Source organism: Zea mays, chromosome 7 (genome assembly GCF_902167145.1).
Source record: "Zea mays cultivar B73 chromosome 7, Zm-B73-REFERENCE-NAM-5.0, whole genome shotgun sequence".
In the NCBI taxonomy this organism is placed as follows: Eukaryota; Viridiplantae; Streptophyta; class Magnoliopsida; order Poales; family Poaceae; genus Zea; species Zea mays.
The window spans coordinates 41,265,443-41,280,023 of record NC_050102.1 but is presented as its reverse complement, the minus strand read 5'-3'; the positions used below and the strand labels follow the sequence as shown (position 1 = coordinate 41,280,023).

The following is a 14,581-nucleotide window of genomic DNA, read 5'->3' as shown; positions in this document are numbered from 1 at the left end:
AGACGCGGTGACACTATTTGACATGGTTTACGGAGGAAATAGACAACCTAATTGTCTCTCTTTAGTACCTTTTGTACTCTGATATTGCTATTCAACGACAATATCAGTTTTAATGTAATTTTTTTTCTATAGTTTTATAGGTATTTAATTTCATATTTATAATTATGTCGAGAGAGTTTTATTTAGATGAAATTTACTTTCTCTCTTTTTTAAAACACTGCCATGTCATCGAAAATATGTACGATGGCAAGATTAATGCAAATAAAACTTTCGTGAAATTGTCACTGACTGCCAGTAGTACAGACAGACATTAAACGCTCTCCTCTCTTCCCTCTCTCCTTGGCTCGCATTCACACTCACGCAGCAGCAGCAGCAAGCAGGCCAGCAGCAGCAGCAGCAAGCAGCAGAGCGCGCCCTGTTCTTGTGCCGAGGAATTATTTATTGCCACCGCATCGAGATTTATATAGTACGGGGAAATTGATTGCTCATTCCCCTCTGCTTCCTCCATCCACTGATCCACCCCATGCTGCGATATTTTCCTCCACTCGCCGCCGGGGCAGCATTTGCTCGCGATTTATAACCTCCCCTCGCCTTCGCCTCTCCTTTCTGCTTGTCTTTTTCCCCAGTGGGGAGGTTAGCACCCGGCACAAGCAAAGCGCCGGGTTCTTGTCGCAGTTTCTGCGCGCTCGCTCGCTTTTTGCCCGTAAGATCTGATACAAAGAGGAGAGGGAGAGCCAAGAGAGGAGAGGTTCTCGTGTGGAATTCTTCGGCGATGAGGTCCGACGCCCGTCTGGATTCGGTGGTCTTCCAGCTCACCCCCACCCGGACCAGGTGAGAGCATCCTATAGATCTGCTCATGAAGCGGCTTTAATTCGGCGGATTGATCGTTCTTTGGGTTTTGGTTTCTTGAATGGTAGAAAAGTTGGTCTTTGTGACGGTTTATGTGCCGTTCATTTTGATGCTTGGTACTTGGAAGCTTCCATTTGAAGACCACTCTGTCTACTGCACTGTCCTAAGATGGTTTTGTCCATGTCACGATCGGAATTTGGCCCAAAAAACGATTTCTTCTTTGTTGGTATTGTTTTGTTGGGATTGGTTGTCTGCCGTTAGCTGTAAAATTATAGTAGCAGATCCGGCGATTCTTGCATAGTAGTAACTACTAGACAGATTTGTTATGTTATAAATTAAATTAAAAAAAGTAAAACTATTAGACGGAGTAAACTACTGTTTTGTTCAAGGTCTCTGACGGAAGTTCTGTTTTCGCTTTTCAGGTTCGATTTGGTTCTGATAGCGAATGGCCGGAAGGAGAAGTTTGCATCTGGTTTGCTGAAACCGTTCGTCGCTCACTTGAAGGCCGCCCAGGATCAGATTGCCAAGGGAGGGTACTCGATCACACTTGAACCAAGCTCAGGGTTCGATGTGCCATGGTTTACGAGAGGCACCGTGGAGAGGTTGGCGTCTAAGATTTCTATACTACTGTAGTACAGTTGCTTCTGCCATTGCCTATTTCCCTGTTGGGTCATTTTCTCGTGACAACTCTTCGCAGATTTGTGCGTTTCGTGAGTACTCCGGAGGTCCTTGAGCGAGTCAGAACACTGGAGTCTGAGATCCTGCAGCTCGAGGATGCCATTGCTATCCAGAGCAACGATAGTCTTGGATTAAAATCTGTAAGCGCAGAAGATTTGTAGCTTATGGATATTTGTTGTGTGTTTCTGTAGAAATAATGACATATTCTTGCTTCACCATTTAAAAGGTCGAAGACCATGGAAGAAAGTTGACTGAAAGCAATGGAGGTAGTATGACACCGCACCAACCTGATTGCTTTCTGTGAGCATGTTGCATAGAATAGTGCATGCCTTTGAGGATTGTCTAAATCTCAAACATTATTTCGTTGGCCTACCAAAAAGAAAAGCAAGGTGCAATCCACTATGATTATTTTAGAATCTACTCATCATGGAGTTTGATGCAACATCACATCAAGGGCCATTATTAAGTTGGCACTTATCATTTTAATTCCCAAAATGTTAGAATCTAACCATCATGGAGTTTGATGCGACATCCACTATGATTTGTGGACAAGCTTTACTATCGTCTAATGTTATGAAGCAAGTATGTTGAATTTGCAGTGTGATCAAAATAACTTAGATATATAGCTATATTATTTTTGAAGTCCTGAATATTTAGTAATATCTTATTTCCAACTGGAGAATTCTGGATGGTATTATGTTCTGCATTCAGGGGAGGACTGGAATGGATCGAGCTGTTTCTTCCTTTTATTTGCCTTACCTGTCACAGCCTGCCATATCTTTTTATTTATTTCTGCAACATGCCTGACACTGTCCATCAACTAATAGGTGGACGTGCAAATTATGATCCTGATTCAGCCACAGCAATTGTTGTCTACAAGGTATGATCATTTAGACAAGCCAAATTTTGTTTGTGTAAGTGTATTGTGGTACAACACTGCAGTCTGATTGAGATATTTGATCAATGACAGCCTGGATCAAATCCAACGCCACAAATTCAGAATGAAACAGCAGCACATGAGGAGAATTCAAAGTACTTGCACATCTCAGTTTTTCTTGTAGAATATTATTTGTTAAGTCTTCACATTGTTTGTGGCTAATAAAGCTGCATAAACTCATACTAACCTAGGAAATCAGGTGGCATTGTAAATAAAAAGAAATAGGCACCCACTTTTGACTCCAATAGGATTTGTACCTGGATGGTGGGGGTGTCTGCCCACAGCACCCACCAACTGAACTAGGCTCGGTTCATTAATTAAGCTGTTTAAGGTCATACTCTACAAAATGAATAATGAATTAAAGACATCTAATGGAGAAATATATGCAAACATCATTATTCATTCACTGTTCTATTGTCTCGGTTTCCATTACGAGCAGCATATATACTCTGAGATCATGTATCTTTCTACAGTAGAAAACTATTAACAGAACTGCATTATAAATTGCAGAGTTCAATTGCTCAGAGTGCTTGAAACCCGCAAAACTATGTTAAGAAAAGAGCAGGCTATGGCTTTCGCTCGTGCTGTAGCTGCTGGGTTTGACATTGACAACTTGGGTTACTTGATCGCATTTGCAGAGCGCTTTGGTGCTGCACGTCTGATGTAAGTATAGCCTTACCATTACTTGCTGGTTTTATATGCTGGATTAAACTAGTTGTCTTGATATCTTCTGTGTTTAAGTTGTAACTTGACCTTAGAGCTGCTACCCATGAAGATTGTATCATCTGTCACTTTTACTCTAGCATGTCATGAAATCACAAGTGTGGAACTCCTGGATAGTCAGATGTTTTGGTTTGTTTCTATGTGAACAACTGTACTATTGCACTCTTTGCCTTGGTGGTGTTATTGAACTTTGTTGATCAAGTTATAATATTGCACAAGTTTTAGTCAGTTGTTTGTCATCAACTCATCGAACTAATAACATTTTGTCAATAGATCTTACATCTTTGGGAAAATATCCTATGCAATCACTTATCCTGGTGCAAGCATGCAATCAAGCGATTTGGTGCATCCGATCTAGATCTAATGATGACTGTTATTTTATATTTAACCCCTTCCACCTAAAACATAGTACCTATTTTACTTTTAACCCCTTCCATATGAAACCGTTGGATCTAGATTGGATGCTCTGGATAGTTTGATTGCACGCTTGCACCAAAATGAGTGATTGCACAGGATATGTTGTCTACATCTTTAACTCCCTCAAATTCACTAATTGAACAGGAAGGCATGTTCACATTTCATCGAACTGTGGAAGCAGAAGCATGAAACTGGACAATGGATTGAAGTTGAACCTGAAGCAATGTCTACACGCTCTGAATTTCCTCCATTTAACGCATCTGGCATTGTGTTCATGGGAGACAACATGAAGCCAAACTTGGAATCAGGCTCCATTAATGGAGAGGCAAATGGCGAGGATGGAGCTAAAGCTGGTATAAGTTGTTGCATTTTTCCAAAAGAAAGAATGCATTTGAATTTTGAACATGGAATGAAAGTACCCTCCACACAAAAAGAGAATATATTTTCTTTTAAGCTAAGAATGTTACTAATGAAGCACCACTAACATTACTAGTAAAGGAAAATCAATATACTTCAATGTTTCTAGTTTCCTTCTATTTATGGCAAGGGAAAATGAATATTTTGAAATATCAGCATTTCATGTATAGTTTTATATTTTTGTTTTAAGGTGGATGTACTATCTTATTTTCTTATTCTAGAATGAAACAGATTGTAGTTCTCTCTTGGGTTGGCATTTGACGATGCTTATCCGGCTTTTTCTTAACCAAGTTATTTCAAGCATTCAGAAAAATCATTTAAATACTAAGCAGAGTTATACTTAAATGTTGTGCAATCATGGATTTAGTTCATTCCTTGTCACTATTAAGCACTTCAGATTTTCTCTTACTGCCCATTTTTGAGAAAATAGTTCTTTATGCTTTGTAGATCAGAAGTCCAGCCAGCAGATGGGATCTCATGCTGCATATCCTCCATGGGCAATGCATCCTCCATCTGGTGCAGTTGTTTACCCACCTTATCCTATGCAAGGCATGCCTTTTTATCCTGGGGTGAATCCATACTACCCTCCATATCCTCCAGTGGATGATCCCAGGTACCACTACTCAGGAAGGAAATCTTCGAGGAAGCACTCCTCGGATAGTAAGGACTCAGAAACTCTTGACGTTGAAAGTGACCATTGCAGTTCAGATAGAGGAAGTTCTCATGGTCGCAAGTCACATAGAAAGGGGAAGAGGTCCGGAAAGAAAAAACCTAGTGTGGTTGTTATCAAGAATGTGAATGTAACATCTAAAAAGCATGGCTCATCAGAGAGCGAATCACAATCAAGTTCTGAAGTTGAGTCTGCGGACAGTGACAATTCACACTCCAAATCAAGTGAAAGGAAGCATAAAAGCTCAAGTTCAAAGAAAAAGGAGGGTAGGAGAACTACTTTTGCCTCCGGAGATGAATATAGCAAGGATGAAATGTCAAATGGCCACGATGCTGAGCAAGGAAACTGGAGCGCATTCCAAAATTTCTTGTTGAGAGCAGAAGAAAAAACAAGATCTAGTGATGCAGACCTGTTTGCTGGTGAGAAAGAACCCCCATCAAGGAGAAAACAGAATGTAAACACAGCAGATCCTATTCTTTTAGCTGAGAGAGATGGTGGCATTGTCCATGAGCGGAACATAGTAGGTTTTGATTCAGCCAATGGGAGGACTAGAGCTATCCGGGTCATGTCCAATGATGAACTTGTTATGTCTGGAGAAGGGAGGAACTATATGCATAGTGAAATAAAGGAGATTGAAGCTGGTGGAGGAAGGTACAGGAGAGGGACAGGTGATGACTACATGGTTTATGGTCAGGGAAGTCAGATAGCCAGACATAGTTTGTTGGATCCTCTTGCAGAGGCCCAGTACAAGAATCCTGTTCAGCAGGACAAGAATAGGAATGGTGTGGCGGACGAGTCCTTTATGATCCCTCTTAGGTCCAGCTTACATGATAATATCGGAGCAGAAAGCAGAACTACTATTGACATAGATGTTGAGCTTCCTTCTAGAATTCATAAAGCATCAGATGAAAAGGCTGGACATCAGCTTTTTTACGAACCTGACGAATTGGTGCCAGAGCGTGGATCTGAAGATGTTTCATTTGGATATGATCCAGCAATGGATTATGATAGCCACATGCAGACTACTGTGAAGGTGGAAGATGAAAAAACAGAGGATGACTTGCCAGTTGCTGACAATGATGTACAGAAGGTAGAGAAAGAGAAGCTAAGGAATGCAAAGGATGGTTCAGATAAACGAAGGAAAGATGCCTTATTGAGGAGGTTATCGGCGCCAAGGACCCCACTGAATGATGCACAAAAACGTGCACAGAACCTGCGTGCATATAAGGCAGACCTTCAGAAACTGAAGAAAGAACAGGTTTTTTCACATTTATTCCATTTTCCCTTATGTGCATTTCAAATGACTAAAGGATAGTGAATGTTTGTGTTTTTAGTCAGTAGTCTTGGGTTCCATTTCTAGCCTACGCCATCTTGCTTGGGATAATAGGCTTTATTGTTTTGTGATCACCCTTTCAAATGGTCAACTAGCTAAGTTTAAACACAATTCAGTACAGTCCTTGTAAGGCAGAATTTCAAACAGTTAACCTCAGTAGTTTTCCCTATTTCAGAAATCTTATAAGTTTTACTTATAATATACTCCACATCCAGAAAAAAGAGAGGATATATATTTTACTCCGTAACTTTGTATTACATTTACTTTTTTACTATTTAATATGATAATCTGCCTACTTGATGATTTAATTGTTGAGAAAAGCTTAAGAAAACCAAGCACACAATTACTTTCCCACACATTAATTTTCAGCTGAGCGTGTCAGACATTGTTTCATTCTTATGGCATGTTTCTAATTCTGATTGACAAACTGTACAATGAGTCATCTTTGTAGCTGAATGGCTAGTAACTTTTAATATTTTCAGGAAGAAGAGCAAATAAAGCGATTGGAGAGGCTCAAATTGGAGCGGCAAAAGAGGATCGCCGCAAGAGGTAATGGAAAGGGTCCAGGGAATGGTTCTCCTAAAGCGAATGGTACGAATGGACTCAGTAAATCAGTTCCAACCTTCACTGGGTTGAAAAAGGAGAAAAATGGAACAACTGAATCACTCAGCGATCGACTGAAGAGGCTTTCTGAACCCAAAAGCATTGCTGGGGCAGAGCATTCCTTGAATCCAAAGTCAACTGGCGCAGACCATTCACGAAGAAGAAGCATGGCGTGAGACGGAGAACCGAGCATCTTGAATCCATCGTACCACTCGCTAGCTCAGCAACCATGAATGGCATATCAAAAGGCTTCTTGTACAGAAAGAGGAAATGGCTGGCGCTGTAGCACTGCCTGCTTCCAAGATTTGTGATGGAAAATCAAGTTACCTTTTCAATGGCATGGCGTTGTACTTCCAATTTTAACATAATTATTTCATTCTTTTATTGAGGATGGCTTGTAATAGCTGTAAACCTGGATTTTTCGGCGACGCGGAGCTATATTTTGGTTTTTGGCTGTATTTATGGAATGGATTGATCGTTGTTTGAGATATATTGTGGTATTTATACAGTGTATAAATGTCAATTGGCTTTGGGTTGGACGAGATGGGCCCCTCCAGTTGGTATGCTACAGTTGGATTGGCCCAAGGAGCAGATGAACCTGGGTTCAATTCCTGGTGATTGCTATTTGCCTTCAATAAAGGGCTAATAAGGCGCATGATATTTGCTTCCTTTTTAAAATAAGGGCAACTTTCCGTGGACACAACTCGACGTAGGGGTGAACAGTTTTTTAACCGAAACCGAACCAAAATGTGGTTTTTATAATAGTTCAGTTCAGTTTCGGTTTTTGCATCTACCAAGTTTGGTGTTGCACCTGTGCACCCATTGGGTCAGGTACCTATTGGTTTTTGGATCTGTTTAAATTGTGGTTTACATTGGCATCCCCACTGACGAGTGTGAGGTCTAGGAGGGTTGAGTTAGGTCATTTCAAAACTAACGTAAAGAACCTATACAACTTTTATATGTGCATTGGTTTTTTTTTCTAAACGTTATCTCAAATGTTGAAGAGTTCTTTATTGGTTCCAATTGTCACATTTTTGTTCAAAAATGAACTAACAAACAACAAATATTTGAGAAAGGAGGAAGTAACTTATTATAACATCAAACTTATATTTTATTAAATAAAGTTAAAATAAGGTAATTATCCTTTTATGTGTGCATCTAGATATATGAGAACTATTTTTTATTAAATTAAAGTTTTTATAAGGTTTAGGCACATGTGTTTGCATATATCCTAGTGCATACGATTCATTATGACGAGTGATTTTTACCTAAATTCAGAACTGATTCAAACTTGTTCTAAAATAATTTTGGAATAAAAGAAAAAGACCTAGAAATGGGGAAAAAAAGGAAGAAGCTCACTCAGCCCTTTCGGCCTCTCCACTCCCTGCGTTCCCTCCCCATATCGGGCCCAAGCTCAACAGATCCATTCTCTTGGTCTTTCTCTTTCACCGTCTAGCCAAGCTGACCCAACATCGGCGGTCCACACGTGCCATTTCTTTCTCTGACAACAAGAATCATCTTTATATCTGTTGCTACACAGATATAACACTGTTGGGGACTTGGTCTTAAATGCTATAAATTAAGAGCAAGACAACATAATGTTAATGGTTAAAGGACTTCGTCCTCCAAAACATTATCTCCTTCAGGATATAATGATCTTCAGACGAAGATTATGAAGGGCATACCTTCATCATCTCAATATATAATAGAAAGCAGAAGCATAAATTACATATAAAGAATACGAATAATCATCTTAAATCATTAGATCATTTATATTTTTATTGAATAACCATGAATAAGCATTAACAATATTGAGTTACATTTGTACCTTCGGCTTGACAGAAGGTAAAGATCCAAGTGTGACATGCGAGTGAATACAAGTCAGCGTGAACAGTACGGTGTTACTGTTCATCTATTTATAGACACAGGACGCAACCTAAGTAAAATTACATCCATGTCCTTTACACCTACTACTAACTAAGAAGTAATCAGTCGAGGACTTGGCAGTATATTCCCCTTTAAGTCGATTCCATTCTCCATCACCGTCCTTGCGCTAAGCCGAAGCTTCTTTATCCGTAGCTTTGGAATTGATTCATCCTTCTCCCAGATCGCGCCCTTCATGTCGTGTACACCTTCATCTCAAAGCCGAAGGTTCCTGTGACAGTATATTATACTTGGAAAGCATATTAGTCGTGTTTTTGACTACCTTTGGAAGACGAAGGCCCCCAACAGACACACATTGATACTTTTTGAAAACTTTGACCACTCATCTTATTCAAAATATTTATTCAAAAATGTAAAATTTTAAGTTAAGCACAAACCACCTTAAGTAATAAAACAAATCCCAACACAATAAATGATAACACATTATTTTTTAATAGGACGAGTGATCAATTTTTTTTTAGAAAAGTCAACGGTGTCATATATTTATGAATGGATGGAGTATTATAGTTCAGAAATTATTGTCAATGTAAGTTATCACATCGATACTTTTTGTTAAAATCCTGAAGTAGTTTTGGTGTTCTGTTTTTCACTATCTTAGCATCAAAATCTAGAAAAGCATTCTCTAGAGCATGAGTTATGTCTGCTTTAGCGCATTGCTGTTATTTTCTCTCGCTAGAAAATCCTTAGTCACCTGTTCTTACCGAAGTATATGAATTTCTTAGATATCAGGACTTACGTGCTATGTTTTCGATAACAAACAGTAGCGCTTTTGCTAAGTGTCTTCAAGAGTATTAGGCTTGTGATCAACCAATTAATGTCCATGTGATTCTAAAGCCTTCCGCGAGAGAATAAAGTTTACCTTTTTTGTTGTGTGGTGTAAACGGCTAAGTTGTTTATGCTAGATGTTTAAAGGTTATGTAATAATGCACTTTGTTCAATATTACCTTTTTTCACTATATGTGTGAATGACTTCCTATGCACACATATGATTGTCCGCGTGTTGCCACGAGACGAGGGGAGCGGCGCCTAGGCTGTAAATATAATTATTGTTTATTTATAAACATTAAGGTACATGTGGTTTGGTGGTTAGCTCCAAATTTTCGAAGCAGGGGGCGTGGGTTTGAGTGCTAACTTTGCATTATTTTTTGCGCGCGGGCATTGGGGTATGACGGTCAGCACGCAGGGTAAAACCGTGGTAGCACCAGGTGCCCATATTAGATTCTTAATAGAGTTAGTATAGATTTGGTTTATCCACCTACCAAGCTATACTAGGATATTAAGACCCCGTTTGGTTCTTTAGTTCAGAGCTATCCTGTTTGGTTCTAGGGACTAAAACTATTCAAAACGTATTAAATGAATCATAAGAGAACTAAAATACCTCTTATCATCCTCCCGACATTAGTGCAACTGATATAAAAGAGGGGCAAAAAGTGGAATTTATATGGTTTAGTCCCTTTTAGTCACCCTTTGAGGGACTACAAACTAAAATAATTTAGTTCCACCGTTTAGCAATTTAGTAACTAAATAAAACTAAAATAGAAGGACTAATCTTTAGTCCCTCAAACCAAACGGGGCCTAAAACTACACGACTAAGAAATATAAGAAAATAATTAGGGAATATAAACTCGTGCACAACAATATTTTTAATGAGATATCAGAAAGTTTATGTTTTCCACTAGTTTTAATTGGAGGCTTGGGCAAGGATGCTTCACAAGGATTATTTTTTTTGTTGGGTAAGTATGTATGTAGATAACCCCGAGATTTCCCCATATAAAGTGGTCTACATATGGCCTATCTTGAATAGCTTCCAACTATCCTCAATGGACAAGCTTTGATTAGGACCAAATAAAATATTACATTAGTTCTCGAATATTTGTTACCCGCTAGTTCATTTTTTAACTAAATCGCGATAAATAAAAAGAAACGGAGGGAGTACTTGTGACTCATGTAACACCCTAGGTGTTTATTTCTCGTGCGACAACGAGTACATACTTAAGCACGAGATATCAATGAATGTAAAGGTCACTAAGTTCTAATTATCTTCGTCTATCATGATTTTGATATCATGTCTGTCTCCATTTGTATAAATTGTACTAATTTATTTTGCAAAATTCAGACTTTAGTAATCTTCCAAAACATTGAATCCAATATCGTTTGGGTTGAGCCATCGACGTATTGCCCAAACTCTAATCCTTGAAATCGAATCTGGTTCCTTAAACTTTGTTTGAAATTCTTTCACACTTGCATTGCACGTGTTTCTCTATGGTCGGACATCGTGGCGTGTGCCGGGTGCAAATCCATGTGAGGCAATGCACGACTTCTTGCCTACGTGAAAGACACATATCGTCTCCGTGGAAGTCCGCGTATGCACCTTATCTCCCTATCGTTATCCCTCGTTTATCTGGATCCGCCATCGCTCCAACTACTCACCACGTGCAGCGTTTTCCGTCACTCCACTGTCGCGTGTCCGACATGTTAACGTCGTGGTGATTCTTGAGCTCGCGAGTTGTTGTTGTGCTCACTCTGAAACGCCCTACATGTTGTATTAACTGGAACATTTAGGCGTTTGATTTTTATAAATTGGATTGCACACGTTACCAAAGAGAATCAGATGCAAGGGTAATAATCAAATTAATTCTCCAATATTGTCGGCGTTTCGACCCCGGGGGTTCCCTGGACCGACGAGTAAATTGTCGCCGCGTGCCCCAGCCCAGATGGGTCGGCGCGAGACAGAGTGCGAAGGGGGGAAAAAGCCGGAGGGAGGCAGGCGTAAAAGGGGAAACCCGCGGCCTTCGTGTTTGTCCCGCACCCAGGTCGGGGCGCTTGCAGTAGGGGGTTACAAGCGTCCGCGTGGGAGGGAGCGAGAGGCTTACGCGCGCGCCGTCCCGTCCTTCCCCGCGCGGCCAACCCTCTGTAAGAGGGCCCTAGACCTTCCTTTTATAGGTGTAAGGAGAGGGTCCAGGTGTACAATGAGAGATGTAGCAGTGTGCTAACGTGTCTAGCAGAGAAGAGCTAGTGCCCTAAGTACATGCCGTCGTGGCAGCCGGAGAGGTTTTGGCACCCTGTTCGTGTGATGTCGTGGCCGTCGGAGGAGCGCTGGAGCCTTGCGGAAGGACAGCTGTCGGGGCTGTCGAGTCCTTGCTGACGTCTCCTTGCTTCCGTAAGAGGGCTGAGAGCCGCCTTCGTCATGGTGCACGCGGGGCGCCATCATTATTTGTTTTACCGGGGCGAGCCAGATGGGACGCCGGTCTGGTTCCTCGTAGCCAGAGCTAGCTAGGGGTAGGGTAATGATGGCCCCTCCTGTGACGTGGTCGGTCCGAGCCCTGGGTAGGGCGAGGCGGAGGCTCCTCCGAGGTCGAGGTCGAGTCTGTCTTTCGAGGTCGAGGTCGAGTCCGAGCCCTTGGGTCGGGCGAGACGGAGACCGTCGGCTGAGGCCGAGGTCGAGTCCGAGCCCTGGGTCGGGCGAGGCGGAGTTCGTCGTCTTCCGGGGCCGAGGCCGAGTCCGAGCCCTGGGTCGGGCGAGGCGGAGTTCGTCGTCTTCCGGGACCGAGCCCGAGTCCGAGCCCTGGGTCGGGCGAGGCGGAGTTCGTCATCTTCCGGGGCCGAGCCTGAGTCCAAGCCCTGGGTCGGGCGAGGCGGAGCTTCCTATGGCGCCTGAGGCCGAACTTGGCCGCTGTCAGCCTCACTCTGTCGAGTGGCACAGCAGTCGGAGCGACGCGGGCGGCGCTGTCTTCTTGTCAGACTGGTTAGTGGAGCGGCGAAGTGACTACGGTCACTTCGGCTCATTCGACCGAATGGCGTGCGTCAGGATAAGGTGTCAGGCCACCTTTGCATTAAATGCTCCTGCGATACGGTCGGTCGTCGTGGCGATTTGGCCAAGGTTGCTTCTAGGCGAAGACCGGGCCTCGGGCGAGCCGAAGGTGTGTCCATTGCTTGAGGGGGCCCTCGGGCGAGACGTAGATCCTCCGGGGTCGGCTGCCCTTGCCCGAGGCTGGGCTCGGGCGAGGCGAGATCGTGTCCTTGAGTGGACCGAGCCTTGACTTAATTGCACCCATCAGGCCTTTGCAGCTTTGTGCTGATGGGGGTTACCAGCTGAGATTAGGAGTCTTGGGGGTACCCCTAATTATGGTCACCGACAGTAGCCCCCGAGCCTCAAAGGGAGTGTTAATACTCGCTTGGAGGCTTTTGTCGCACTTTTTTGCAAGGGGACCGGCCTTTCTCGGTTGCGTTTTGTTCCGGTGGGTGCGCGCGAGCGCACCCGCCGGGTGTAGCCCCCGAGGCCTCGGAGGAGTGGTTTGACTCCTTCAAGGTCTTAATGCGTTTCGCGATGCTTCGGCCGGTCTGGCTGTTCCCTTATGCGAGCTGGCCGTAGCCCGGGTGCACGGTCGGGTCCCAAGTTCTCGGGCTGGTATGTTGACGCTGTCAACGGTTTGGCCGGAGCCGGGTTTGCGAGAGCAGCCCCCGAGCATCCGCACAGAGCGAGAGGACGGTCAAGGACAGACTCGACTTTTTTACATACGCCCCTGCGTCGCCTTTCCGCAAGGAGGAGGGGGGGAAAAGCGCCATGTTGCCCTCGGAGGGCGCCAAACATGGTGTCTCCAGTGAGCTGCTAACGGGTAATCCGAGTGGAATCCCGTGCCCCATTTGTTAGGGGTCGGCTAGTGGCCCGGAGGCGCGCTCCAAAAGTACCTACGGGTGATTTGCCGGACCCGGTCCCCTTTTGACGGGGTCCGAGGGCTCGATGCCTCCCTCTGATGGGATTCCGTTACAAAAATCGTTCCCGTTGGTCTCGGAAATGTCCTAGGGTACCTCGGGAGCATAGCCCGAGCCTTGGTTATGTATCGAACGTAACCAGGGTCATCCCTCGCTCTGCGTCTGAGGCGACTGTCAAACCCTTTCGAGGGCCAGCCTACAAACCCCTGATCAGTAGTGGGCGCGGAGCCCGAGTGGCCTGAGGCGGCCGTTGAACCCTTCCGAGGGGTCGGCCTTCGAACCTCTGACCAGTAGTGGGCGCGGAGCCCGAGCACTCTGAGGCGGCTGTTGAACCCCTCCGAGGGGCCAGCCTTCGAACCTCTGATCAGTAGGGGGCTCGGGGCCCGTTTCCTTCGCGGAGAAGGATCCCTTTCAGGGTATCCCCTTTCCCGGTCCCTATTGTAAGAGAGAGAAAGAGGAAGAGGAAAAGGATACGAAATCGAATGACGTGGCGCACCTTTTTTGACGCGGTCATTATGGCGGAAACGAAGCGTCGCCTGCTTCGCCCGCCAAAGGTGCCGCCCGGCCTGCCGCAGAGTTAATGCGACGGGATGAGTGGTTCACGGGGCGGCTGTTGCGCGTGCGCGAGCCGTTCGAGGAACGGAACACGGGCGCGCCGTCTTCACGCCGTGGGAGAGGGTTCTCTCGCTGTCCCTGGAGGGGACGTGAGCTTGGCTGACGACTTGACCGCTGCTTCCGCCCGCCTGCCACCGCCATTAATGCCGGCCCATTTCTGGCCGTATCGACCGTCGCGCCTTCTCCCGCGGCTGACTGACCTGTGACCGACGTGCCTGGTTGGCACTGTTGGGTCATACGCAGGGTTGCCTCGAGTCGCGGTACCGGTTCTGCAGTCGAGGAGGCACGATAGTGGCGCGAGTGGCGGTGCAGTTTCTTGCACGTAGCAACCGGCGCGCCGGTTGCATGACGTGTGGGCCTGGGCCCCCATGCTGGACGCGTTGGAGTCGAAATGGTGCGCCCACTTGGTGCGGTTGCATGCCGCCTGCATGGCGGTCCGCCCTTTCACCCGCTGGTCTAGGCGAAAGTGGAGGAATGCTTGTAACCGCTGGGCAGTTGCGCGCACCACGCGCGGCGGTTTGGCTTCTCCTGCCCTGGGCCAGCTTGCATGACGCGTGGGACCCAGCCCCCGTGTCGTAGGGGAGGACCTTGGAGCGTGTTGGAGAAGACTCAGCCCGCGATGGCTGAGGACGCAAGTGGGGAGAGTCGCCTTTAAAAGGAGGGTGACCCCCTTGAAAGGCAA

General features: G+C 44.7%; 1 protein-coding gene across 1 annotated transcript; it reads left to right on the top strand.

Annotated features, from left to right (window-relative positions):
* Nucleotides 1–238: 238 nt before the first annotated feature.
* LOC103632278 (COP1-interacting protein-related) lies at nucleotides 239–7,166 on the top strand. Its single transcript, XM_008654089.3, has 10 exons — nucleotides 239–831; nucleotides 1,272–1,451; nucleotides 1,547–1,667; nucleotides 1,754–1,793; nucleotides 2,355–2,407; nucleotides 2,498–2,559; nucleotides 2,975–3,127; nucleotides 3,749–3,957; nucleotides 4,469–5,949; nucleotides 6,507–7,166. Exons 1-10 carry the CDS (start codon nucleotides 773–775, stop codon nucleotides 6,801–6,803), a joined length of 2,655 nt encoding a protein of 884 aa, XP_008652311.1. The 5' UTR covers nucleotides 239–772; the 3' UTR covers nucleotides 6,804–7,166.
* The last annotated feature ends 7,415 nt before the right edge of the window (nucleotides 7,167–14,581 follow it).